The 27,796-nt window shown below is 38.2% G+C and overlaps 2 protein-coding genes across 2 annotated transcripts; both read right to left on the minus strand.

The window, feature by feature from the left end:
* Window positions 1-3,828: 3,828 nt before the first annotated feature.
* On the minus strand, window positions 3,829-4,911 carry LOC108815685 (uncharacterized). The gene has a single exon (XM_018588210.1). It carries the CDS (start codon window positions 4,909-4,911, stop codon window positions 3,829-3,831), a length of 1,083 nt encoding a protein of 360 aa, XP_018443712.1.
* Window positions 4,912-16,453: 11,542 nt separating this feature from the next.
* LOC108817408 (nuclear pore complex protein GP210) lies at window positions 16,454-26,938 on the minus strand. Its single transcript, XM_018590081.2, has 36 exons — window positions 26,592-26,938; window positions 26,241-26,506; window positions 26,001-26,167; window positions 25,700-25,916; window positions 25,081-25,427; window positions 24,471-24,650; window positions 24,258-24,393; window positions 24,026-24,174; window positions 23,754-23,865; window positions 23,086-23,657; window positions 22,871-22,994; window positions 22,504-22,781; window positions 22,308-22,418; window positions 22,119-22,181; window positions 21,773-21,964; window positions 21,591-21,650; window positions 21,421-21,489; window positions 21,030-21,176; window positions 20,825-20,944; window positions 20,611-20,727; window positions 20,324-20,479; window positions 20,191-20,253; window positions 20,019-20,089; window positions 19,170-19,581; window positions 18,958-19,060; window positions 18,760-18,869; window positions 18,559-18,630; window positions 18,404-18,479; window positions 18,213-18,320; window positions 17,957-18,098; window positions 17,811-17,876; window positions 17,500-17,716; window positions 17,358-17,412; window positions 17,186-17,277; window positions 17,015-17,078; window positions 16,454-16,922 (listed from the first exon to the last, which is right to left on the minus strand). The coding sequence occupies exons 1-36, from the start codon at window positions 26,765-26,767 to the stop codon at window positions 16,543-16,545; spliced, it is 5,790 nt and encodes a 1,929-aa protein (XP_018445583.1). The 5' UTR covers window positions 26,768-26,938; the 3' UTR covers window positions 16,454-16,542.
* Window positions 26,939-27,796: the final 858 nt, after the last annotated feature.

The following is a 27,796-nucleotide window of genomic DNA, read 5'->3' on the forward strand; positions in this document are numbered from 1 at the left end:
GACCAGTATCTGTGAACGCCCAGCCAGAAGAGTCTGGTCTACCAAAGGGACTGATTGCCAAACCTTGAATGAGGATTACATCCTCTGGATGGATATATGTATTAAGCAAATCCACCTTCCAGGAACAACTTACCGGATTGATAAAAAAGTCCACCTTAACATCAGGTAGGTCCATGAGTTGATTTTTTGGGGTTGCTGATCTCGGGCGAGGAGCAGGAAGCCACGGATCTGTCCATACAGAGATGGATTTTCTATTTCCTACTCTTTTGATTAGCTCTTTATTAACCAGAGATCTAGCTGAACAGATACTTCTCCACCCATAAGATGGGGAGTAAGATCTGTGTGGATCCAACGGATCTGTATTACGAAAAATATCGACCTTTAAACACTTTTGAAAACAGACAGTCTGGTTTGTCAATCAATCGCCACAACTGTTTTGCCAACAAAGAAGTATTAACATCTTGCAAATCTCGAAAGCTCAAACCTCCTTCAGCTTTATGTTTGCAAACTTTGTCCCATGATAACCAATGCATTCCCCTCTTATTGCCACTACCGCCCCACCAGAAGTGGGAAATTGTCCCTGTGATTTTCTTAGTAACTACCTTAGGTAATCTATAACAAGTCATCACATAATTTGGCATTTCCGTGGCTGTGGAATTTATCATAACCTCCTTTCCCCCTTTAGTGAGAAATCGAACCGTCCAACTATTAATCTTCTGATTAATTCTCTCATTAACATAACCAAACACCTGTGTTTTTGGTCCTCCAAGCCTTTCTGGAATTCCCAAATAACTCCCCATTCCACCTATTTTGTCAATTCCTAACTGGATTTTAATTTCATCCCTGATATTCTCAGGTACCTTATGGCCAAATTGCAATGAAGATTTATCAAAATTGATTAGTTGCCCAGAAGCCGTCTCATAATCCTTAAGTAGTTTAAGGATAACTTCACATTCCATTGAATTTGCTTTACAGAAAAATAAACTATCATCCGCGAAAAGGAGATGGGAGATCGCAGGACTTCCTCGCGAAACTTTTAGCCCCGTTAATTTTTTATTCCGTTCTTCTTTTTTAATATTTGCAATTAAAGCTTCCGTACACATAATAAATAGATAAGGTGACATGGGATCCCCCTGCCGCAGCCCCCGATTTGGAACAATGCATCCTTTGGGCTGGCCATTAAGCAAAACTTTATACTGTACCGAGGAAATGCATTTTAAAATCCTGGAAACCCATGTAGTGGAAAAACCCATTTTTAACAATAGACGCTCCATGAATGCCCACTCTACCCTATCATAAGCTTTGCTCATATCCGTCTTAATAGCCATAAACTTCTCCTTGCAAGCATTATTAGTTCGTAACCCATGGAACATCTCCTGAGCAATAAGAATATTATCTGAAATAAGTCTCCCTGAAACAAAGGCAGATTGTGTTTCCGAGATTAGCGCCGGGAGTAGGCGTTTTAACCTCTGACATAAAACTTTGGAAATGATTTTGTAAGCCACATTACACAGACTAATAGGCCGTAACTCCGTCATTCGGTTCGGGCGAACCGTCTTAGGGATAAGACAAATATTTGTCAAATTTATTCTATCATCAAAAATTCCTGATTGCAGGAAATTATTAACCATTTCAACAACATCCTGCTTAATTACCGACCATGATTGTTGGTAAAAAAGAGCCGTCATCCCATCCGGTCCCGGTGCTTTCTCCGGATGCATCATAAAAACCGCAGTTCTTACCTCCTCCTCCGATGCCGGAGCCATTAACCTTCTGTTCTGGTCCGGAGTTACTGTGGTGGGTATCTCCTCCAGAAAACCATCAAAATCTGACGGTGAAGTCGATTGAAATAAATCCACAAAATATTTAACTGCCACCTGTTCAATCTCTGCTTCCGAATTTGTCCACACCCCTGCCTCATTGTATAAACCACTTATTCTATTTTGAATGCGCCTTTGTTTTGTTAAAGCATGATAAAATTCAGTATTTCGATCGCCAAACATATGCCAATTATTTCTACTTTTTTGTTCCCAATACAGCTCTTCATCTCGATAAGCCTCTTTCAACTTACGCATAACCTCGAGGACTTCCTCATACGACTTTGTCATATCAGTTTGAACTTCCTCAAGAGCTTTTTGTAATGATGATATTTTTTCTTTCCCATAAGGGGGATTATCCTTTCGCCAGACCGAAATCTCATGGCGACAGTTAGAGATCTTATCCACAATACTCCCTCTCTGGCCACCTCTCCGCATCGTCCACCCTCTTTCTATAGAATCCATAAGACCTTCGCCTCCAACCCATCTCTTATCAAATCGGAATTGCTTCCAAAATTTCATGACCTTGTCATCAATAGTGGCCACAATTGGTCTATGATCCGACCCAACCATGCCAAGGTACTCCACAAAAGAGCATGGGAAAAGGTTATGCCATTCATTATTCCCCAAAGCCCGATCAAGACGACATCTGACTGTATGTCCTCCTCTTCTTCCCTTCCATGAAAGAGTATTACCTAAACTCGGAAACTCCATTAATCCACAATTTTCTATCATATTGTTAAAAGACACAAATGTATCGGCATGACGTAAAGGCCCTCCATCTTTTTCATGGTTTCCATTTATTTCGTTTAAATCTCCAATAATGAACCACGGTTCATCCCTAATAATACCCATCCTCGTGAGCCTCTCCCAAACCTGATCCCGAAGGCTTTGATTTGGTTCTCCGTACACAAATGATATAAAATCCGCTTGCCTTTATATTCAGTAACGATATCAATAATCCTATTGCTCGATGATATTATATCCACTTTTAAAGAGGAATCATAGTATAAAGCCAGACCTCCACTTCTGCCTCTCGGGTCAACAGTATGGAGGTGGGTATAACCAAAATGAAATTGAAAGGATTGAACAAAATCAAACTGTTGTTTCGTTTCAGATAAGAACAGAAACGTCGGCCTATGTTTTGTCCAAATTTCCCGGAGATAACTAATCGTCCAATGGCTTCCAAGTCCTTGACAATTCCAGCTTAAAATTTTCATTTTCCAAATTATAATTGACAATAGAAATCCGAAGCCGGTTCACAATACCTACTGTTCGGGACAATAGAATCCTTATTAAAACTTCCATCTCTGTTAGCAACAAATTTTTATTACTCCATTTATCCAGATGCATCGTATCATCCCTAAAGTGTCTCCCTTTTATATTATCTTGATCCCACGAATGAAACCTCTTTTTTATAAATTCGAGTTGTCCCATTTAAGCCCCACTTTCCACTTACGCAAAATTTGGATTCACAAGTAGCCTCCATAAATTTTCCTCCAGCATCACATGAACGTTCATATGACTTGTCACGTACTAACTCAAACGAGTTATAAACACTCACACCATAGTAACCAATCTAAAGACAATAATTGTCCCAAAAGAGACCTGTCATTTGCCTTTGCTTCCATTTCCACCTAGTCTTATCTGCAAACCCAGTTATTGTCGACCAACTAGAGCAACAATAACCAACAAAAGAGCCATGATTCAATACCATAGAGCCGACAGCCTTTGTAAACCTATACCCATCCCCATAGATACGTACACCAGCAGTACTAGTTTCCCATCTTTGCAGGCAAAAATTTAAATCACCATTCCATAACTCATGAAACCACAAGCATTGCATCTTACTAATAGAAAAAAGGAGAGCAACAACCCTACATTTCGGGTCAAACAAAGGACAAAAACCAAATTCAAGCAACTGGATTTTATATATCAATCCAAACATTATTCAAATGATAATTAAAATAAGGCACCACTCTAGGATATAGATTCCCTAAAGCTAGTTACCTTAAGGCTTGTTTCCAGCCTTCTTCCCCTCTCCATTCTTCACCGGTGCTTTAGCAATCTTTGTCTTCCTTGGAGATAGCAACTTGTGCACTAGGCGTGTCCCCGCAGCACCTCCACCAGTCCCACCCTTGGCTCCTTTCTTCTTTGTCGCCTTTGGTCCAGCTCCCTCTTCATCACCAGTAGGGATTGAAGCAACCTCAGTATCCTCGTTCCCCACCCCCTCTGCAACCAGAGGCCCCATTTCCATGTCCTCCATAAAGTCTGGAACTTCACCCTCTTCCCACTCTTCATCCAGAAGCTCAGAATCCGACAATAGCACTCCTTCCACCACTAAATTCGCCTCATCCAATGGGGAGATTTGTTGCTTAGCATCATCCACAACATCCTTTGCTTCCCCTGTCACTTCTTTCAACTCCTTGTCTACATCCACTTGTCTCTCTTCCACCTCCTTCCTGTCTTGTGATGTTTCTCCTTCTTCCAATCCCACCATTGCCACAGAGTCCTCAAAAAGAAGAGCTTTTCGGGTACCTGAGCTCCCCTCTTGCTTCCTCGTCTCTTGGCTCTTCCTTGGTGGTTGGTGAGCACCTTTAAAAGCATCCATCATGAGCTTCTGAGGATGAGGAAGCGCATCCCCTGCCCCATCTCTTAACTGTTGCACGCCTCTTGTGTTGATAGCAAAACGCCTCTGGTCCTCCCTGGGTGCTCCATAACCATACTGTCTACGAGGAGGTCCTTCTCCATAGCCACCTCCAAATTTTCCCCTTGTGCGCCCCTCATTTCTATATGGTCCTTGTCCCTCTCTAGCAATGCCCTTCCCCTTGATGTCCTCCTTGACACCTCTGGTTCGTGTATCGGCACCTCCCACATTACCTTCACCATTTCCAACTGCCGCTTTGTAACTTAGTGGTTTCGGCCCATGATCAGAGAGCGGTCTCTCCTCCTTAACCTCTTGCACCTCCTGCACCTTAGTTGGGCACCGTGATTGATCATGTGTCAAGCGAGCACACAGCCTACAAAAACCCACCAGTCTATCATATCGCAGATTCACCGCAAGCTCTACACCTTCATCAAAGTTCACATCCATTGAAAATACTAGTGGTTTGTAGCTATCCAATTCTACATGCACTCTACCTTCCATCAAATCAACATCACCATGGACTAGCCCAAGCGCCTCCCCCACACCACGAAAGGTTGAAGCCGCCTAGAACTGCATTGGAACATCCAATACTCGAACCCAAAACGTGATCCGAGAGGGGTAGTTTGGTTCAAGAACTGGCTTCCACCAAACCATGGAGAGCATCCAATTATCAAAATGAAACGGCTCCATCTTCAGCACTTCAACAATGTCTTCTTCTCTTTCAAAATCAAATCTGAATCTTCCCAGGCCCAAATCGGTGCCAACCACATGTCCCTCAATTTGCCAAAACCTTGGCAGCATGTATAGCAGGTTCCTCATGTCTTGCTTGGGGGGTTCATGCACCGCCCTATCAGTGTCTTGGCATATTGAGCAATGATCTCTGTGTTGTCGAATCGAGGGACCGAAATCTTAATCCTCGGCTTGGTTACTTCCACCATCTTTCCACCGGACTTCGTTATCCACTGTGATTGAGACATAGTCAATTGACCAACACCAAAGAAACCAAAGGTAAGCAAAAGTATTTGAGACCAAAAATGAATAAACGTAAAAGCTAAAGAACTGTGTGATAGTACAGCAGACTTTTTCCAAAGACTTATAAATACTCCTAAGACCAGAATCAGAATGTCGCATTCAAGATCAATCCTAAGATACACAATCGCGTTATTTTTGTTAATCCGAAACCAGAAGAGATAATCTGTAGAACCTATTCCCATAAACAAGTAAAGCCCCTTCCAAATATGATTCGCCAAATCAATTAGGGCCATTAAAGCAGCTTCAAAGAGGAGATATAATCTTGGCAAAAATGGCCATATCTCAAACGAGAAAATCAACCAGTGATCCTTCAAAATTATCAATCGTGGGAACACCCATATCAACAGAGAGATATCAGAACACCTTATATGGAAAGAAAAATCATACCTTTTACTCCATAAGTGAAACCTATCGATATTCATTTGATTCCCCGGGATTTTGCCATAGCAAATATTCCAATCCCATCCCGATTTCCAGATCCTCCACATAGAGACGAGATTCTTTGAATCCCCTCGTAATTGGGCCCTAATCCTCTTTCGTAAACCATCCCAATCCCATCCTCCACCAAACCCCAAATCAGAGCTCCCTAATCCATTCACAATCGATACCAGGTTGACCGGGATAAACTCGCAACCCAGCTCCTCCTTAATCCCCATAGAGTCCCATCAGTAGCATAGATAAAACACGATCCAAAACGGATCTGTCAAGTAACCATCGGAATCCCGAGTCTTCGTCATTAGATCGCCATCATCGTCGTCGTCGCCCTAGGAGAGAGAGCGTTTTTTTCATCTTTTACTTTGTTTTATGGAATAAATTAATATATGCATGAAACAACATATTTTAAAATTATTTGTATGAAATTTATGCTCAATTCTGAACCGCCGACCTTCAAAGCCGAATTTCCCTTTAGCATTATTTTATTTTATCCATTTTAGATAATATAAAATTGTATTATAAAAAATATAAGATATATCAATTGATACATGTATTATTTAGTTTTCGAATGTTAAGTCGTTATGTCATCATATTATATTTTAGAATAAATATTTTCTACTTATGAACATAAAATTTATAAATTTATCAATTTAATATAAATTTATCAATTTAATATAAATTTATCATATTTAATTCAATAAAATAATTTTATTTAACACCAATTATTATTATATAAATAGAAAAATAAGATGTAATTTTATTTCCATTTTATAAACGATAACTAAATATATATTAATGCATAATAATAATGCATTGCTAATTACAAAATTAGTTAAACTATTTACATTACATTTTTGAAAATTAAGATATTGTTAAAATATTTCTCAACAGATTCTTAAGAATTTTTAATATATATTTGTATTTATTTATTTTAAAATGAAAAATATAACGATTAAAGTAGTTACAAAGATTTTATGTTATTAGCTTTAATGAAATACATGTTAATCTTTATACATGTATTATATGGCTTGTTAATGTTAACCTGTGTTACCAACATATTATATTTTGAACATAAGTACATATGAAAAGAAAATATATAAATTAATATAATTTTTATTAGTTCAATATAATATTTTCTCTTAATATGATTGATTATGATCTCTATAATATTATTTGAGAAGTCAGTTTTCTATGTGTTGCGTTCACGTTAAATCTCATGATGGTTGATTACATTGATACCCTTAATGAATTAAAATATTACATTTAATTACTTTTTTAATTAGTTTCCTTTTTTTTAAAAATCATATTTATAAAGTAAATATACTATAATAAATAATTGTTATTTACTATCTAATCTATTAATTTAGGGATTATCTACTATTTGAAGTTCTCATTTAAATTTTGGACTCTTTCATAATTGTTGCTAGAATATATCATGCCTCCTATACAATGCAACCTACCAACTTAAATTAAACCAAATCTTAACCAACATAGATTAGTTAAACCTAACCAGTAACACTTTTATAATATTTTTGGTTAATTTCTTAATATAATTAGATCATATAAAACTGAACAACTCTTAAAACAACGAGTTATATATCATTCTAGACATAAGAGAAAAAATATCCGACTCATTTACAACGTAAGCATACAAAGACCGTGTATGCTTATGCTCATTGATCTTCAAAAAACCAAATAATTGTGGCATAGACCAACATAGGCTCATGTTCGTATCACTAACTTTACTTCCATATATTTACTCTTCACCTACATCATATCACAACATACACAGTTATGCAAGAATATGATTTTTTTTTCAAAAAACCAAATAATGGTGGCATATGGTCAGTAGACTTTTTAAATATGTTTTTTTATATATTACATTTTACGAGACTATATGTATAAGTTTTTTTTTTGAAAAATGGCATAACTATGTGTATAAGTTAAAAGGTAAAAGATGTGACAAGGCAAATTATTATACTAAAAATGAAAGAAGATTAAATACAAACTAATAACAAGTACAGCATAAATTATAACACTATTAAATTCTATATATATTTAATAAAATATTATATATATATGTCTAATATGTATATATTATATAAATGTTACACAAAATATATACAATATTATATACACATATTATATATACCATATATTATTAATTGAAATTTGACAAATCAATTTCCGCCCTTTAGGGCGGGTCCTAATCTAGTTTAATTTTATAGTTAATTTATAATTTGTATGCATAATTTATATTTAGTCGTTTTTGTTGTTTTTACAATCATTTTGGTTATCACTTGAGTATATTGCATTGCATATATTTCTCTGAATTTAACTATAATATTTCTTATTTTAAATATACTAAAATTATAATTATTTTTTGTATTTGCATTTACGTTGGTTATTATCATAGATATATAAATATATTTGAAGAAGATTATGTATAACTTAAGATATATTGTGCTTAGAATGAAATAAAAAATGAACTAAAGTGTTTGATTTCAAATTATATAAATTAATATAATGATAATACTCTACATTCTCATGCATATATATAAATTTTACAAAAGAATTAAATTGTAAGAGTTGGTTAATATTTTTTTTTCATTTATAAATATGTTTTGAGTCATCGTATAATTTAACTTTATAAAATAAATTATCATTAGGTTTATGTTAAAAAATCAACAAATAACAAATTATTATAAATATTATAAAAATATATTTACACATTTAAGATGAAAAACTGAAACTGATGCGATAAATAAAATCAATCTGATTTGGTTTAATAAAAATAAAAATAATTATAATTCAATAAAATCTAATATATGTCACCTTGTTCACAAAATTAGTATATAGACTAATAAATTTTATTATATAAAAAAACAAAAGGTAAAACAAAAATATATTATTTTACAGTAATTTTTATATTTATACATATAAATTAGGGGATCTTTCAAACCATACCAATAAACTAAAATAAAATATTAATTAAATTCTATCATTTATTTATTTTGAAAAACATATATGGATGAGATTTCAAAATATTATTTTTATATTTATTTATGTATTATGAATTGATCAACAATTGAATTTATTTTTCTATTTTATTTTGAAAACAATATATATATAATACTATTACTAATATATATTTATATATCTAAGCGAAAACCAATCTAAATGAAAATCACAAATTATTCAAAACTATAATTTATTTAGAAAAAAAAAATCATGGTTGAATTCAAAAAATTTGATGTTATCTAATATACTAAAGTGATAATCAAAATAATCTTATATTATATATCCAAAATCACATGTATAACTAAAAGAATATAATATTGTTTATAAAAATTAAAAATAATTAAAATTAAAATTAAATTATTAATAAATTATTACCATATATTTACTTTATAAATATTTATACTCGTGCATGAGCACGGGAGAATCACCTAGTTATATAATAAATAAAAAGAGGAAATTATTTATATTTTTATTTTATAAAATAAACTAATGTATAATAATATTATTACGAAATTAGTAAAAGTATTACATATATTTTTAAAAATTAAGATCTTGTAAGAACTTTTAAACAGATCTGTGAGATTCTTTTTTTAATATATATATATTTATATTTAAAATAAAAGATATTATGATTACAGTTCAAAGATTTTATATATTATTATTTTTAATAAAATACATTTAATAAAAAAAAATTTAGTCCAAGTTAAAAAAAAAAATTAAATTATAGTCCAAGTTAAAAAAAAATCACACATGAAATAGGATATATGAGTATATTTCTCGAGAAGTTTTTTTTTTCTTTTGCAAATGGCTTTCATATTAAAATACAGAAGAAAAGAAAAAGATACAAGCACTAAGCTTTAGTGTTTGGGTATCAGCCCATTTAGTTAAAGAAACACATATTAAGAACTAATCAAAAAACCCAAAGCCCTAAACCAAAGGGAGGCCCTTAGAGATTTGTCGATGGTTACGAAGGAAGAGAGTTGGAGAGACGATCAAGTTATTGAGAAGAGAACCACCGCTGCATCAAGAGAGAAGCCTGGCGAGGCCTGGATTCCCTGAAGCTCTGAATCTGGTTGCGAATCAATCTGTCAAGGAAGAGCAGAATGGCATCCACCGATCGGATCACTTGCTGATGGATGCACAGGTTCCTCTCCCTCCAAATAGAGTAAAGCACAGCCTGCCATACCAGAAGTGTTAGTCGGCGCTTAGTCTTGTCTCCACGTAGTTGCTGCAACCGAGTGATAGTATCTTCCCAAGAGCCCGTCGGCTGGAACCCACATCGAGTCGCCATCCTTTCCCAGTCTTGGAAGCTGAAGGAGCATTCAAAGAAGAGGTGATCACGAGCTTCAGGACCCGAATTGCACAACACAGAGACCGGATCAACCTGAAGCCCCCAACCCACCAGTCTGTCCTTTGTAGGACATCTATTAAGCATTAACAACCAGGTGAGAAAATTGTGGCGCGGGATCCCATAAGAGTTCCACACAATCTTCGTCCAAGGCTGATTCGCAACTTCTCCCTTGAGGTAAGTGTAGACAGAACCAGTTGAAAATCTCTCCATTGCTCGACCATTAACTTCCCAAGTATATGAGTCATGGTGTTGCGTTAGAGAGATAGTCATTAAATGTATCTGAAGCGCCAATTGCTGTTCTGTTCTTGCAGGAGGCAGTGACCAGTTACCATGATGATGTAGAGAAGCTAATGTAGCAGTTGCTGGTATCCCTAGTCTCGATGTGCTACCTTGGAGGTAGGAGTTTAGGCAACCAAAAGGCAACCAATTGTCAAACCAGAAGCTAGTAGAGAGCCTATTTCTCACCAAGCGCTTAACAAGAGGGTAACAGAGATCTCTTAGTTTTTATGAGCTTCTTTACCAACCAAGAATGAGTAGAGCTTGGCTTTATCTTCCAAAAGTTGCTAAGGCTACCTTTTAAAATAACTTCTTTGAAATAGGTCACCCAAACCGAATCCGGACGAAAGAACATGAGCCAGATCAACTTCAGTGAGCAAGCCGTGTTCCAGACAAGTAAGTCCTTTATGCCCAATCCCCCTTGTTCCTTTGTGCGCGTAACAGAGTCCCAAGCCACTCTTGCAAAGTGGTGACCATCAATTGTACCAGTCCAAAGAAATAACCCACACAGAGAGTTGATCTTGTTGATGCAGGCTTTCGGTAAGATGAACGAGGAGCACCAGAACGTATTGATTCCCAAGATGACTGTCTTTATCAAGAGCAAGCGCCCCGCAAACGATAGAGCTTTGACCGACCAGGAGGAGAAACGCGCTTTAACTTGCTGCAGTAAAGGCTCACAGTTCTCTAAGGATAGCTTCTTAGTACAGAGAGGGACCCCAAGATACTTCATAGGTAGTGATCCATGATGCATTCCCGTAGAAGCCTGTATAGTTGCTATTTCCGCTTCTGAGAGACCCGAGGCAAAGAAACTAGTTTTTTGGTAACTCACCGCTAGACCTGATCGAAGTTCAAACTCATGCAGGGTCTGCAGCACAGCTTGAACGGAGTCAATAGATCCTTCTATGAAGATAAGCAGGTCGTCAGCAAAGGAGAGATGAGTCAGCTTGATTTTTTGACAGTTGTGATGGTACTTCATGCTTCCAGTCGCAGCCATCTTGTTGAGCATCAGAGAGAGGCAGTTCATGGCAATCACAAAAAGGTAAGGCGAAAGAGGATCACCCTGCCTCAGCCCTCTCCTCCCTTTAAAATAACCACTGACCATCCCATTGTAACCGATTGTAAAGTTTGTTGTGCAGATGCAAGCCTTTAGCCAACCGACGAAGAGCGGAGGCAGTTCAAGAGCTTCCAAGCAGGAGAAGAGGAAATCCCACGAGAGGGTGTCAAATGCTTTGGCAATGTCCACTTTCAAGGTAATCTTTTTCTTTCCTTTATCCTTGTGATACCCATTCACTAATTCACTGGCCAGAACAGTGTTCTCCATTAGCAACCGGTCCTTGACAAATGCAGTTTGGCTCGGTTGGATTAGATCAGATAGGATAGGCTTTAGGCGAGCTACCAGCAGTCTAGATATCACTTTGTAAATAGTGTTGAGACATGCGATAGGTCTATAGTCAACAATCCGAGAAGCACCTGTAAATTTAGGGGCCAGAGCTAGGATTGTGGCGTTAGTAGTAGCAGGAAGGAAAGAGGAGGAAAAGAAATGAAGAATAGAGTTGGTAACTTCATCCCCTAAGATCGACCATGAAGCCTTATAGAATCCTGACGTTAGACCATCAGGCCCAGGAGCCTTATTGGGGTTTAGCTTAAAGAACATTTTCGTGATTTCCTCCCTCGTAGGTAACGCTAACATCTGAGTTTGTTGCTGCAGAGAACAACGAAAGTGACAGAGAGCATGGAACCATAGCGCAGGCAAGTGCAAGGTAGGAGTAATGCAGTGAGAAGGCCCAAGCACCATTGAAAATGAGCAACTGCATGAAGACTCATCTCCAATGGGTCAGTAATAGTGTCCCCTGATGCTAACAAGAAAGAGCGGATAGCATTGTAGCAAGCTCTAGCCTGGCAGACCCGAAAGAAGTAAGTCGTGTTCAGGTCCCCTTCCCTCAGCCAGTTGATTCTTGACTTTTGCCTGAAGTAACTCTCTTCCAACAGCCGCAGGAATGTCCATCTCTCATGTAAGGCTTTCTCCTCTGCAAACGTCTCATATGATGGGGATTCCAATGCAAGTACCTGCGCAATCTGAAGCAAACGGTTAGCCTCACTCACTCTTTCTTGAAGATTTGAATAATTCTCTCTATTTAGTGTTTTTAAAGAGTTTTTGATATTCTTTAGCTTCCAGCAAAGAGTCGTTAGCGTTATAGCCTCACTTCCAGCCTGAAACCACGCATCTGAAACCACCTCGGTGAAGTTAGGGTGCTTAGTAAGGTAATTGAAGAAACGGAATGGGTGGGTACCAGCTTGAGGAAGAGGAACGGCTAAATCAGTTAGGCAAGGGCAATGGTCTGAGAATAGTGGAGGGAGGAAGGAGGACATGGCGTGGGGAAACACAGAGGTAAGAGGCGAGTTTATAAGCTGCCTGTCAAGCTTCTTTGCAACCGGGTAATCATCTTGCTTATTTGTCCAGGTTAGGTGCGTGCCTGTATATCGGAGATCACAGACTCCCATCTGATGGAGGCAGTCACGAACTGGTACATTTGGGCATAGTTAATGTTCTCAGATGCAGTGACATGCTCAGAGCCAAAGAGGACTTGATTGAAATCCCCACCAATCATCCAAGGGGAGTCTTCAAGGCTAAGCGAGGCATGTAACTGCATGAGCTCCACCCAGAGATCATTCCTCTCATCACTCAAGTTTGAAGCATAGATGGCAGTATAGATGAAAGAAGGCTGTCCTGGGATTAGCAGCTCACAAGTGATGGCTTGTGCAGATTGACCAATGACACGCAGCTTCAAGGGATCCCTCCAGATCAAGATAATCCGACCATCTTCATCACAGCTGTGATTGGAGGTATAATTCCAACCTTGGCATAGGGTAGACATTATTGGGGCTAGAGAAAGTTCTTTTATATGTGTTTCAAGTAGAGCTCCGAATAGAGGTTTATGGCTATTGAGCCAACTACACAAAGTCCGATGTTTGACCGGGTCATTTAGACCACAGACATTCCAAAAAAATAGTTTGACACTCATTGAGAGGGTAAAATTGGTTCTCCCATAATAGGAGTCCCTGAGTTGTCAAACATAGTAGCGTCTAAAGGTTGAAAAGGGTTAGAAGAGAGGGTAAAATTTGGTAGAGTAGCTGGAGGAAAAGGGCCCAAAGTAAAACAAGAAGAGTTAGAGATTGAAGGAAGGGTTAATTTAGAGGTTTCATTTGGAGGGTCAGGGTCTTTTGTGGGGGCTGGAGGGGAGAGGGAAGGAGATGATCTTGCTCGCTTAAGAGAAGGTCTCACTCCTCGGACCGGAGAGGAGAAAGAGTTTAATAAAGGGGGTGGAGCAAGATCCAAACGGGGTTCAGGGAGGGCTTTTTTATTGGGAGGAGGGCGGGTTTTTTTCTGAGGCAAGGTAGAGGAAGAAGTAGACTGAGAACCTATAGGAACATAAATACTCTTTTGGCCACTTTTAGAATTCTGTCCCTGAGGTCTTACTGATTTTTTAGGAGTATTATTGATCGGCTGTTTTCCTTGTGCTGCAGGAGCGTCTTTCGGATCAGTTGGTGGCGAGTAAGTGAGGCAGTTTTTGATTATATGACCCAGCTCATGACAGTGTGAGCAGGTGGATGGAGTCCACGGATAGTCCGCTTGCACTTCCACAACTTCACCACTCTCCCTTTCAAACTCAACAACCCTTGGGAGTGGCCGTGTGAGGTCAACTTCAACTTTCACATGAGAGAAGGTGAGGCTCACCATGTTAAGCGTAAATTCATCTGTTTTCTTTGGATCTCCTATTAATCCAGCCACCAAACTAAGGCCTTGCTTATGCCTCAGATCCAGAGGCACACCAGTTAAATGAGCCCATATCTTTATCGCTTTCAGAGGAGGAGTGGAGGAGGAATGAGCAGAGGACCATTGCGCTGTATGGAACATAGATTCACCCACATACCAGATGCACTTATCCAAGATTTTTTGCCTCAGGTACTCACTTTGAATGCGCACCATAGTCGATCTTTTAAGAGGGTTATTGTGTATCTCTAAATGTTTACCCTTTCCCCACATGTGATTGAAAACACTTTGGATCTGGTGGAAAGGGGGAGGCTTGCCGTTAAAGTAACAGATTATGAAGTCTTTGTGCATCTCTGCACCTTTCTGGAACACTGAGTCTGGTATCAGCACTCGGGGTCTCCCAGTAGCAGAGATAGAAACATGAGCAAGTCTAGAGAGCGTCTTATCTTCACGCTCCCTTATTTGTTCAGCAAGAGTCGGGGAGGGATTGAAGACAGGGGCCACTTGAGGCGCAGCAGTTTGAGAAGGCAGAGAGACTGGGGGAGCTAAAGAGAAATTGGCTTGAGGGTCTTGGTCAAGGGTTTTTGATGAGGTAAGTGAGAAAGAACCTTTCTTGGACTGAGGGGTAGGTTTATGGATTGAGTGTTGTGGAGGGTTATGGATAGGGTTTTGGTTAGTACAAGCTTGGTCAGGAAGGCTAGCAATAGGGGAAGGGAAGGGAGGGTTTTGGGAGTCCAGAGCTTTCCCAGTTGCAGGACACTCTGCAACTGAAATGAGTGAGCTTTCTGCACCGTTACTGGTAGCAGAAATAGTAGGGAGCGTAGCTTCTGAAGCCACAGTTTCTTTTGAACCCAAAGCGGGAACAGTTGTATCGACACTAGAGCCAGTAAATCCAGAGGCCCCGCATGAGGGAGCCACAGCATGAACTAAGGTAGCTTCAGCAATTTGTTTGGGGGCAGAGTAGTTGGGTTTGGACGTAGATCTAGAGCGGGAGATAGTAGGGGAGGTGTCCAAAAAAGATGGGAATTGGTTTAGAGCGAAGGGAGAGTTTGGATCTGGAGAGTCAGGAGGGTGGGGGTCTGGAGGTTCATCACCGAAGGCAGGAGACGCAGGTTTCAGACCGGAAGGAAGGCCGGGAACGGTCCAACGAGAATGCATAGGGAAGCGAGTCAGAGAAAGATTGACTTTTCCACTCTATTTAATTAATATGTGATGTTTATTTCTCGAGAAGTTTCTTATAGGATATATGAGTATACTTCTCAGAGAAGTTTTCTAGTATAAGTGTTTACAACTTTTTGTTAAGTTGCAGGGAGATAATTGTAGTTTACTACTTTTTTAGGTCACTTCTGGATTGAGTTTCAGGTATAAATTTTGTACATAAATTCAAGCTTCCGGTCTTTTTTAGAAAATACTCCTATATTGTTCTATATCGTGTTTCTTCTGATATATATTTACGTCAATGGTATTATTATTTTAGTTTAATAAAAGGAGCAATATAGAGTTCTTTTTTGTGCAAATTTAGCTTGATCTAGTTATAAAAAACGCCAGTTACAAAAAAAAAAAATAATAAGAAACGCTGCACAATAAGCAAAATAACTCGATTCTCTCACATAACGTTATAAAAAGCTTTGAGTTTCAAATAGGAATATACAAAGTTGGCATGTGTCGTAACACTAATCAAAAAGTTACGAATATACCAAGTTGGGCAACTTTTAGATAAAAAATTATACAATTAAAGACAGGTCAAAAATTGGTCACTCATGCTTATAAAACCATACGAGGTATATTTCGAGAACGCATATTAGAATTGTATAAAATGCACTTTATTAGTTTACAGAAAAAAAATGCACTTTATTAATGCAGATGTAATATTAAAATTCAAAGGCTTCTGTAAACATACCGACTTATGTGAACCTCAATCAAACTTTTTTCATGAATTCAAGCAAGCTGATAAAATCACAACTTTTTAAAAAGTTTATCCAAAATCATCTAGTTGCTCAGAAAAAATCCACAATCATCTAAAAGGTAAAAAACTTATCAAACAAAAATCCAAATAACTAGTTTAGAAAATACGAATCCAGTTCAACTGAAGAGTAAGCAAGAAATAACAATGCACAAATGATATAAACATTTCTCAAGGTTTGGTGGTTTACAAACAAAAACAGAGTTTACTACTCATAACAAACAAATTCTACATAGTGTTTTGAGGATTAAACCTCCTCCTTCCTTCTCTTCTGTAGTAAGGAGTCTCATCCACAGTCCTCTTTACATACTCCATAAATGGTGATGGTGTTCTTGGAGATTCCTCATGGTATATCACTGCACCACTTCTTCTTTCTGGTGTTCCAGGTGCTCCTGTTGTTGCTGCTACACCGTTTGTTGCAACTCTAGTAGCTCCAGCCGGACCAATTGGTCTATTATCAATCACTTTCATCAAGATGATCACCGATACAATCACCACTAAAACACCCCACAGTATCTTAAACACAAAAGGGTATCCATCTTTTCTCACAGACGGCGCTACTAAGGATTCACCCGTGACATAGGAGAAATCGATTTCTATCCTTTGGCCTGCAAAAGAAGTTTATATAATCGCATCAATATGGTAAGCGACAGAAAAAAAAAAATCGTTTCTCCAGTATGAAACAGAGCCATAAGCTCACCAGTAGCAGGAAGAGTGATGAGTATTATATCTGTGAACTGCTCTGATCTTTTTAGCACATTCACCTGAAAAACGTTGATGCATATTGATAGCTTTCTAAACTGTTGATAATGTTTGATTGTATAGATTAGAGTACCGAGATTATGATTAGGGGTTTCACGCGAAAAATCACCTCGTATAGTGCACGCCCTGCGATACCATAATCTTCTCTCTTGATCAAGTTGATCGACAACCTTGCTTTGTTTTGCCAGTTAATTTGAACATCTGCAGTAAGTAGTTTAAGTATCCTTTGTATTTCTTGTATAGGCAAATAAAATGAACTAACAATTGTTTAAGGATCTTACCGGTGTTCCCTTGTACTGAAATTGTGGTCTTGTTTGAATCCGGGTTCATATTCAACTGCATATTACCAAGTCAAACTCGCATAAAGCATATATATGCTGAAATGAAAGCTTTGATGAACGATTATTTAAGAACTTAAATAACCTTGTTTGGCCATGCTACAGAAAACCCTCCAATAAGAAGTGCAGACGCAGATCCCGACACATGTCGACCTTCTTTGACTGAAGCATTAATGGAGAAGGACACATGCGGTTTCGTGTCTTTTGATCTAGACATTGAGTGAACCAGATGCTCCGGTGAGTATGGGAAGAAAAGACAACGAGTGTCTCCAGTGTCAAGATCCACCCATGGCTTTGCATATCTTGAATGCAACAAATATATAAGAGTCAAAAACCAGATCATGGATTTATATAAACACGCATGTAATATTCACTGAAAGAAAATACGCATCATACCCTATAAATGGAGGGTCTACTTGGCAGTTAAATGTGTTCATGTTCTCGCTCACAAACGTATTCTCCCTGTTGCAGTTTATATTATCATTGATGAACACGTTGTTGATATATGTTTTTACAAAATGCAACATTAAAAGCTTACTAACCTGAATTTTACTGGAAAGCTATATCCTTCTGCAGGGACGTGAACATTTGTTAGTGTTTCTCTAGGAGAGTCAACATATATGGTGTTTCCAAGTAGCACTGTGACTTTTGTTTGCAGCTTCAGATCATGACCCTCAAATATAACTGCGGAGATGCAACTAAAGATCAGCACCAAGATAAATAACATCTCATAGTAATAGTGTCCTCTAAAAATCCAACTACTTACAGAAAAAGCATGAAAATATAAACCGTAATTACCGTGAGCTGACCCTTGGCCGATTGCTTTAGCTTGGCCGGATACTGCATTGACGGATAGGATACTCCTGTTTGATGAAACCCATTGACCAGAGACTTGACGATCAGCCCCTAAATCACATTGCAAGTGTCTGTTTAGTAGGACCGGCATTATATTATTGTATTTGTCATGCAGATTTGATTTGACATTTTACCTGTAACGCTGAAATTCAGCATATTTCCAGTGTGAATGACGGGTTTTTGAGGATGGATATGCGCCCCAACTGAAACCTGAGAAAAGCACAACACGTTTAATATCATAACAGATGTATGCATACCCAAAAACCATATTCATGATAGTGGCCCATACCAGAACGTAGTCTGCTTTCCTGGGATTACCGCCAATGGAGACCCGAATTAAAGCTTTACCATGTTTAATTCCCTTCATTATAAAGAGAAGGAGATTAGAGAGGAGCAGTTGAGCAGAAAAGCGGACATTTAGTAACCATCAGAATAGACGAAAGATAAACATATTTATCAGCAAAAGTTGATTATAAGGATGAACACGTACCTTGATGTAGACACTTGTTTGGTCATTGACAGTCTTAATAGACACAACATCACGATGATTGGTTTCAACGTTGTATGTAGTAACACCATGTGCTTCGAGAAAACCGATTCCTTTTCAAACAGAACAACAAAAGATATTTACAAGAAAAAAATACATCAAGAAAATGAAGTATGCGCATAAATGTAAACAGAGCGTCACCTAAAGTGTCATAGTAATTAATTGGAAGTTCAAGTTCACCACCGACAGCAAGATCCACGTGGTGGAAAGGGATCACTTCACTCTTCATTCTTATTTGAGCAACCTGATAGAATTCTATGTTACCAACAAAGTAGACAAAATAGAAGATAAATAATGCAATAAACTAAAAGAATAGTGATTTGAGTGGCTACAAGCTTCCGCGTTCAGAATACCTCTGCAACCCTCACACAAGCAGCAATCTCGATCCTTCCACTTGTGCGGTCTTTGGCTTGAATACATGCAACATTGTTGATTTCTGTAGTTTTGATGCTTCCGCCGTCAATTGATATGGTATCTCGTTCGACGTCAGCCCGAGAACTACAGTCTTTCAATAGGGAATAGACTACATTGCCCCTGTGACTTTGACCATCCTTGTGCTTCGGTGTCTCAGGCGATGATGGCAATAGACTAGATGACGTATACAAAGGCGGAAGAACCCAGGTCATAGGAACCCCGAGAGAAAGAGGGAGATCAGGCACAACAGATAAAACTATTGATGCTTCGTATGTTCTAGATTCGGAGTACAAGCCAGGAGACACGAAATCACATGAGAACGCAATGGTGACTCTGGTTTTTCCAGCTGATCTGAAATGGAGAAGATAAAACTACTCATTAGAAATTTGATGACTAGTCTAGCTTATGTGCCTACCAAATCTAACTGATCTGCATAGAACTCAGATGAACAGAATATACGAATACAAAGGTCAAGTTATTAAGAACAAACTGTCATCCCTTTTTCAGGTTGAGTAGATAATCTTGTTCTAGAAATTTTGAGCGTGCAAGCTAATTGCACTAGCTGAGTCTACTTTTAAAAGCCGAGAGACATTGAACGTGCAAACTAAATGCACCTACTGAGGCTAGCTTTTTTAAAGCTAAACGATGCGGAGCATGATGATACCCTATTAAAGTTTTCTAGTGTAGTGAAAAGTAACTTATAGGAGTACTAACAAATGGGGCTAACCCGACCTGAAAATATTTATCTACCATAATTGGATATGTGCTAGAGAGCTCATGCAGATTACCTTCCTTGGACAACATTGAAAAAGCCGGCATTCTCTTCCGCGACAATAGACGGTACATGGAAACTTAACACCTAACATGGAAAAAAACATAAATTTCTATCACAAACATGGCCACATGGGAATCGGAAAATAGATAATAATATCCACAATAAGAAGAAACAAAGAACTGAACCTTCTCATCTTCGATAGTCCATCGGTATGCTCTGCAGAGTTCATAGAAAGACAAAAGATCTCCCTGATAATGTAACCAAAAATCAGTATAGAATAGACTTCAGAAGAGTTTTTTTCTGGCTTATGATTCTCACCTGAGAAAATGATGGAAATATAGGCATTTCACGGCCAACAGCCACAGTATCACTTTGAGATATCAGCGTTGCAGTAGCAGGAAGTCCAACTTCGGCATTTCCAACTGCTTCACAAACTACAGTACCTTCACTCCCATATATTGTTGCATAGATTGTCTGGTCACAAGAGAGTCCAGATCAAGATGCCGTATCTTTTGGGTAGAGTTGAATAATTTAATAGCCAAACCCTGTTCTACTTTGTTTGATTAAATACTGAGAAATGCATAGTCCAAGAATTTTGTCCGCACCGTGTTCCCAGGTGATGTTGCATAGAGTCGTCCTGATTTCTCGATCTTTGCAACTTGTTTATCCACAGTTGTGTAGTAAAGAGAAACATTCATGGTTGGGCCTCCTTCAACAGTGAACTATATAACTCAAAAAAGGTGATCAATACAAAACATGAAGAGAGAAACATCACTAAGATTACCGTTACCCAAGAAATATATAACATTTCCATCATACCATGTAAGAAGCACCAGGAACAAGAAATATTCCTTGTGGATGAAGTCTTGGTGGGGCATAAACTTCCACTTTAATGGTTTGGCTCACCACTTTATCTCCTGATTGTCGTCTTGCGCTAACCTATTAAAAAAAAAGCATTGCTTCAGATGTATCTAGTTCCAGAACGTAATTATGACAGTAATGAAAGGGTCGAGAATAAACCTACATATAGTGTTGTGATTCCCAGGCGTCTAGCAGCTACTTTGAATGAAGAAGTTGCCACGTGTTCACCAACAGAAAGTGGATTATCATCAACAGAAACATGCTCCGCGAGATCATCCTCAATATGCACCATAATATCCATTAGCGGGTACTGCACTTATCGACATCTCAGCAAATCAGCCACTTGTATGAACAGCTAATAGAGAATAAGTAATAAGGATACACTGTAGTACAGAAGATTCTTTGTTCTGTTGATCCTCTTTATATATATATATCCAAAATTCAGGTGTGTTAGATTGGTGAAGCTAGATAGTCAATGCTTATAGAATATTTCCCTAACATAGCAACAATAAGAACGTACAAATAACAATATCTATAAAAGTTTCGTCTTAAACCTGGGAAGAATCAAAGGTTATCCCATCGTTAATGCCAGTCAATAGATCAAAGGAGTGTGTACTTCCTTCCTGCCACATTTAAAGTAAGGATGAGAATATCATATCAAAGATAACAGAAAGCAATTCGTTACCAAAAAAGAATTTATAATAAACTCAAGAAAGGGAAATACCATTATACTTATCTCGTCCCCAGATGCAATTTTTATCCAGTCTATGTCTGCAACTTTAATCTGTGATAAAAAATAGAATGAGCGACTCGTGATTCATGAAACGCATGGTCATGTTCAACGTGAATAAGAAAATTAATGAATTTCCACAAGTTTATGGTGATATGTTCAGAGTAACAACTTACCACCGCAAGAGCTGAAAGTGGAGGAGAGACCCCAATATCATATACTGTCACAAGTGTAGTCCCTAACCCTTTTGGAGACAGGGTCATTTGCGAGCATTGCAGGCCAGATGGGGGTTTAACCACTTCTGCTACATGAGGATCATTCACAACTGCTTCCCACAAACAGCTTCCTCCAGTCATTGACAAATTAACCTACAACAAAAAAAACTTCTGAAACATTACAAATCTAGTTCTAGTGCTTTCAAACCAAGTAGAACCAGAGACATAAAAATATTGGAAAATGCAAATACTCAGTGCAATTCATTCATGATTTAAAAGGACACACTTGTTAAAGGATGGGAGTTACCTTGGCATTAGGATTGAGGAAAACCAGATTGAACTCTGGCGTCACTCTTAGTGTCGAAACCAACTGAAATGAGAGAAATGGTAAACAATTAAAAATGTAACCAGGATTACCAGATATCTAAAACGAAAACTAATTGAGCTTTTTAAGCAATGAACAAAACTATTGTAGTAAGTCTTAGAAATTGAATACCTGTAATCGTACAGCATCTGTAAGAGTACTTTTGGACACTTCTGGAAGTAGAGATGAGTATTGGGGTTTTCCAGAATGATCAATACCAGAAACTGTAGCCCGGACAGTGCACTGTCAAAAAAAAATTACTTTAAAGCAAAATGATTTGAGATCTGAAGAATGAAATAATGACGAAGGAATGGGTTTATGTATTTACCAATCCAGATTCATTATGAAGAGCTAGAAATCTCTCCCAGCTAGTCTTTGTCATTTTTAAATTATAATCATCGTCCCAAGATGCCAAATTGTCGCAACTACTCAGTTCCCACCTGAGTGAAAGAGTTGAGGAGTTTGAAAAAGCTTCTCCCGAGTCGCTAATACCAACAGCAGCCACTCGAATTATTTGCCCATTTGCTACAGTCACAGGAGTTACACGAAGTCGTCCTGGTGCCCGGTCAGCTAGACTAGCAGCTCTAATCACATCAAGCTTGTTAACTACAAAATAACATGTATAGCATCAAATTTGTTAACTTTAAAATGAGAAATTCTGAAAGATCCAAAACTGTGGGAGATATTGAACATACCAGGTTCATCAACAATGAGCACAACAGAGGATGGTAAGCTGCATTGAACAAATAAGAAAGCTTCTGCCACTGCAGGTAAAGGATGGTCCACCCCCACCAGATTTCCACGCTGGAAGACCAATTTCTGGATGAATACAATTGGAGAAGAACGTCATCTTTCACAGTAGCTACAAAAGTAAGAACAAAAATAATTGCATAGGACGCTTGAAACTTACATAAGAGCCAAGTGTCTGGCACGAAACTCTAAACATGTTAACATGGCCGTCAAAGTTGTGATAGATGTTATCTCCATTTGTAAGATCTTCCTTATCTTCATTCACTTTAGTCACAGTCTCGGTGAACTCAACATTGTCATCCCACCTTTCAGGTCCCCCCAGAAGCGTCACATCAACATATGTCCCAGGTACAAGATAGATGTTACTGACCCCAACATCAGTTTCTTCTTGTGTCTTATCAAACCAATACCCACCATGATGATTCCCATCACTATCTTGTCTGATAGTAAGTGGCTGATAGGCCCCGATACTTGAAGTTGCTTTTAAATCAATTGATTCACTTAATGACTTATCAAAATAGTGGAACTCTTTCGCCAGAGTAGCCTGTAGCACTGTGCGGCCAGGAGATGAAGTATATAAATAAGCCCGAGAACAAGGAGGACTGGATCCCGTGCTTCTTAATTCTTCCAACATCATCATCTCGGATGTTGCATTAACTATAACAAAAGAGTCACTCCCTGTCTTCCACTTTATCAATGAATTGAAAGCATCACATCTAGAGAACGAGGCACCTGATATATGATATCTCCAAGTTAACAAAATATAAAAGAAACCAAAGCAAAAAAAAAAAAAAGAGATGATAACAAAAGACAAGTTCCGGTCATAACCATTTAAAGCCTTCATTGTGACAGCTGCTTGCAGGTGTGATCCAACCACTGTCTCTACTGGAAAGTATTGCAACATAACCATAGAGGATGGAATGGAAACTTCAACAATAACCTATGAAGATAATAAAATCAGTTGAATCATAATAATAAAGAGTAGAAGTGTAGAACCATATAGCATGATAAGTCGCAAAAAAAGGTTTGACCATTTGGATCCATCTTTCTTGGAATTTAAAATAAATATATTTTCTCTATTTGTGAATCAGTCAATGTACCTCATCGAAATTTTGTGAATCGAAAGTCGACACCACCTTTACAGTGGCTATTCCAGGCCTCTTTGCCTGGATAATTCCATAAGCTGACACAGACAAAATGCTCATATCTGAAGTAAACCACTTGTAGTCACTCGATGCTTTCGCACAACCTAAATTGAAGAGACCATCAAGTCAGCATGAGTTTTCAAACTGGAAAAGAACCAGTCACGATAACCATAGCTTGGGAACTGACCTCCCGTCACAAGTAGCTCCATCTCTTGATATACAGCAGGGGTCCAAGGGAGTAGAATCTTAGGTGTGTCATCTTCACTGTTCAATGTGAACTGCACTTTTTCACAAACCATAATGTCTTGGACAACCTTCAGAACCTGTCAAGAGTATAAGTTGTTGAGGTAATGGAAAGAGAAAAAAAGGTATTTAAAGAGAGGAAATATAGTTCTCTCGCCTCTTTTGAATTCTGATGCCCATTGAAGTAAGTCAATGTAGCTGTCACCTCTCCTAATCCTGGTGAGATTGCTTTCAAAATTTTAGAATTTCGCCAACCATATTCAGAGGACAGATCATCTGGCACCGAGACGATTTTCCAGTAATCTGTCTCTTGTCCGTACAGTTTGATATCATCCGTCTGCGAACGAGACAAAGGAACTTATTATGTTGAACATACCAAAAATCAAGAAGCATATTATCTACAATAGATCATGCGGACATGACGGGGCAAAGGAAAGAGAAACTAAAGCAAATAGATGAACAGTGACAAAACGGCCACAAACGTCAAGTTATCAGGCTTTTCAAAACTTTTTTTTTAAGATTTGAATACTGTATAGCCACATGTTCAACATAAACAGACTCATACCGCATCAGAATCAGTAAAAGAACAAAGGAAATCACCAGAGACACTGGGATTACTCACACAAGTAAATTGAAAAATGACAACCTAGAGATTGAGAGACTACGCACCAGATTATATAGTTAAGAAAATGTAAAGGCAAGAAAACATTGAGCAGGCAATGTTTTCTCCTTCCAATGCAAAGAAGGTAAAAGAAAAAGGGAAATACCTCAGTTATATAGATTTCATGTGCATCAGGTCTTCCAGAAAAAATCTTCATCTGAATTAGATATTGACGACCAGAGACCACATACCAATGCATAGATGACGGAAAAGATTTCAATTCTGTAGTAGGATCCACTGACGTCGACCAAGGTGATATATACAAGATAAAAGCATCTGGAGTGACAACATTAATAGATGATCCTTGAATGTGGCCAGCAACCCGTGTATCTTCAACCACAACAGTTGTTACCCCCAAGCTTAATGCTTTAGTCAGACCTATCAAAGAATCCACTTGAACAACCGAGGAGTTCAACGCAGACCATCTATGATGTGATGATGGTAGATGCACGGCTGCAAATAGAATAAAAAAGTAAATTGATAAGAACCAGACATAGCGTGCCACTCGAGCAACAATGACAAGTAATATATCTAGACTATGAACAAACACCTCTGAAACATCCTAAAGCAAATAATCCTCTGATAGTTTACTATGAGCAAGCAAGATTAAGGTATGATACATGACATGTGTATCAAACAACCTGAGATTTTAAACATAAGATGATCGAATAACTCAAACAGTGGTTAATAAAAAGTTAAAATTAATCCTAAAGATGCAGACAAACCTTGAGGAACATTCCCGCGCATGACCTTTAAAGTGTAACCAAAAGAAGCTCCCATCAGGACATAGACTGGTGAACGAGGTTCAAGTGACATGGCCTCTGCTACCGTTAGTACAATTTCATCGGCTATGTGGGTAAGCGGTGCCTCCAACAGATGAACTGAAACCTTCTCATGTCCGATTTTGGTTCCCTTGACCACAAACAAATCTGCAAATACCCCCTGCAATCACCATGCTGTATTAGATTAGATCACTCATCAACATTCAGTAGTAAATACAAAGACACTATAGATAGATATACATACACTATCTTCAAGCTTTTTCTGGATATCCAAGTAGCCACACAGTCCCCCACAATCAGTCAATGGAGATTCCTTCAAAGGCACATGAGCAAGATGATGCGTTGTTCCACCACTCTCAGGCATCAGCTTCCACATGAACTGTAGACCCACCAGTGAGGAGAACTCGTTTTCTGCATAGAATTATTTTTCAGAAAATTCAAAAAAAACAACAACACAAGCAGTCTATCAATAGAAAGCAATTACCTTGATTATCAAAAGCGCGGACTCGAAGCATGGAAAGTCCATCAAGATCAAGCTTGATAGAGTTATGAAAAATCTGAATGCGTGAGAAGTTGTCAATAAACACCTTGCAGCGAATCACCATCCCCGTCTGTGTATCAGTGGCGTAAACTGCGGTCTCCTTCCTCCCACTGTAAGGTGAAATAGATCTCAGACGCGCGCTGGTGGAGCAATGACTGCTCGAATTAAACTCAGGCGTGACCGAGAGAATATCATGATGGTCCCATGACCTGCAAACCAAAAAAAAAAAATCAACACCATCCCTAACCAAAGTGAACGAACTACTCAAAAACTAAGCTCGTGCTAACTAACTACCATTTGAAGCAGCCACCACTTCCTTGGAGGCGATACTCTACTGGGTTCTTCATCCTCGGAGGCAATAGTATATTGACATCGGTTATGTGCGGACCAGAACCTAACTCTGAAAAAGTTTCTCGAATCGAAAGTAGAACCAGAACCACGACGAAGAAGCACGATGAGAGACGAACCATTTTTTTTTTTTGCTACATCAACGCATAGCAGAGCTTGAAGAAGGATCGAGGAGCTTAGAGCTGAATTCGAATTTAGTAGTTTGGATAGTGAACAGTGAGAGTAAAATCGATGGTGTGAGTGAGAGCTTGAAGATGAAACCCTAAAGAGAGGGTTTATGGAAAGGGGGAAAAAAGGTGGGGGGAGACGACTGTGAAATTGTAATACGTGGCTGAGTTATATTGGTGGTGAGGGAAGAGAGGCTGTCATGTTAGTATTTTCATTAGCGAGTGTTCGTCACGCGCCGAGGTTTTTTTGATTTTTTCAGGTGCCACGTGCGTGCGAGGAATCATCGTGTTATTTTATGTTTTTGAATAAAGCTGCGTCGCGTTTTGGGCTTTTGGGACTTTTAAATCTTTTTGAGCTTGGTCACTTAGATTCTCATGCTTTCTCGATTCACAACAAGACTGACCCATCCAGTCAACCTTCGGTATTATGATTTGATGATATCTAAGGGTATCTGCATCAGTGAACCCCATGGGAGGGGTTCACAAAATATTTTTTTATTATTATTTTTTCTGTTTGATTTCTTTTTTCTCAAAAAAAAAAAATAAATAAATAAATAATCAGGCCAATCGTGGGCCCACATTGCGTGGAGTCTACGAAACAGTGAAGAGGCGAGTTCATGCGGAAAGACTTTTGTGAGTCGAGTTAATGGGGAATCTATTATTATAATATAATTGTTTGTTGTGATGTGTGAGAGTTTGTTTCACAAACCTTTAATGTAGTTGGCCTAAGGGTGTGAACGGATTAAATATCTAGAATTTTGGAGGTATCTGAAATCTAATCTATTTATCTAAATAATCATGTAACAGAAAAGATAAATTCAGCCTAGAAACCCAGTAGGATTCAAAGATCATTGAATCAAAATCCATAAGAAGATCAATGAGGAAGAAGAATAATCTCAGGAATAAAAATTTTAGTAGTGATGATGATGAATGAAACCATGATGTGATATGAATGGAGAGAGGACAAAAAATAAGATAATATTT

The sequence above is a fragment of the Raphanus sativus genome, chromosome 7 (assembly GCF_000801105.2).
Source record: "Raphanus sativus cultivar WK10039 chromosome 7, ASM80110v3, whole genome shotgun sequence".
NCBI classification, from domain to species: domain Eukaryota; kingdom Viridiplantae; phylum Streptophyta; class Magnoliopsida; order Brassicales; family Brassicaceae; genus Raphanus; species Raphanus sativus.

Coding starts and splice junctions, on each gene's coding strand:
- LOC108817408 (XM_018590081.2), bottom strand. CDS start 26,767: ATGGTTCGTCTCTCATCGTGCTTCTTCGTCGTGGTTCTGGTTCTACTT. Junction 22,995..23,085: donor GCCAGACACTTGGCTCTTAT/GTAAGTTTCAAG, acceptor GTATTCATCCAG/AAATTGGTCTTCCAGCGTGG. Junction 18,870..18,957: donor TAATTACTATGACACTTTAG/GTGACGCTCTGT, acceptor CTGTTTGAAAAG/GAATCGGTTTTCTCGAAGCA.
- LOC108815685 (XM_018588210.1), bottom strand. CDS start 4,911: ATGGATGTGAACTTTGATGAAGGTGTAGAGCTTGCGGTGAATCTGCGA.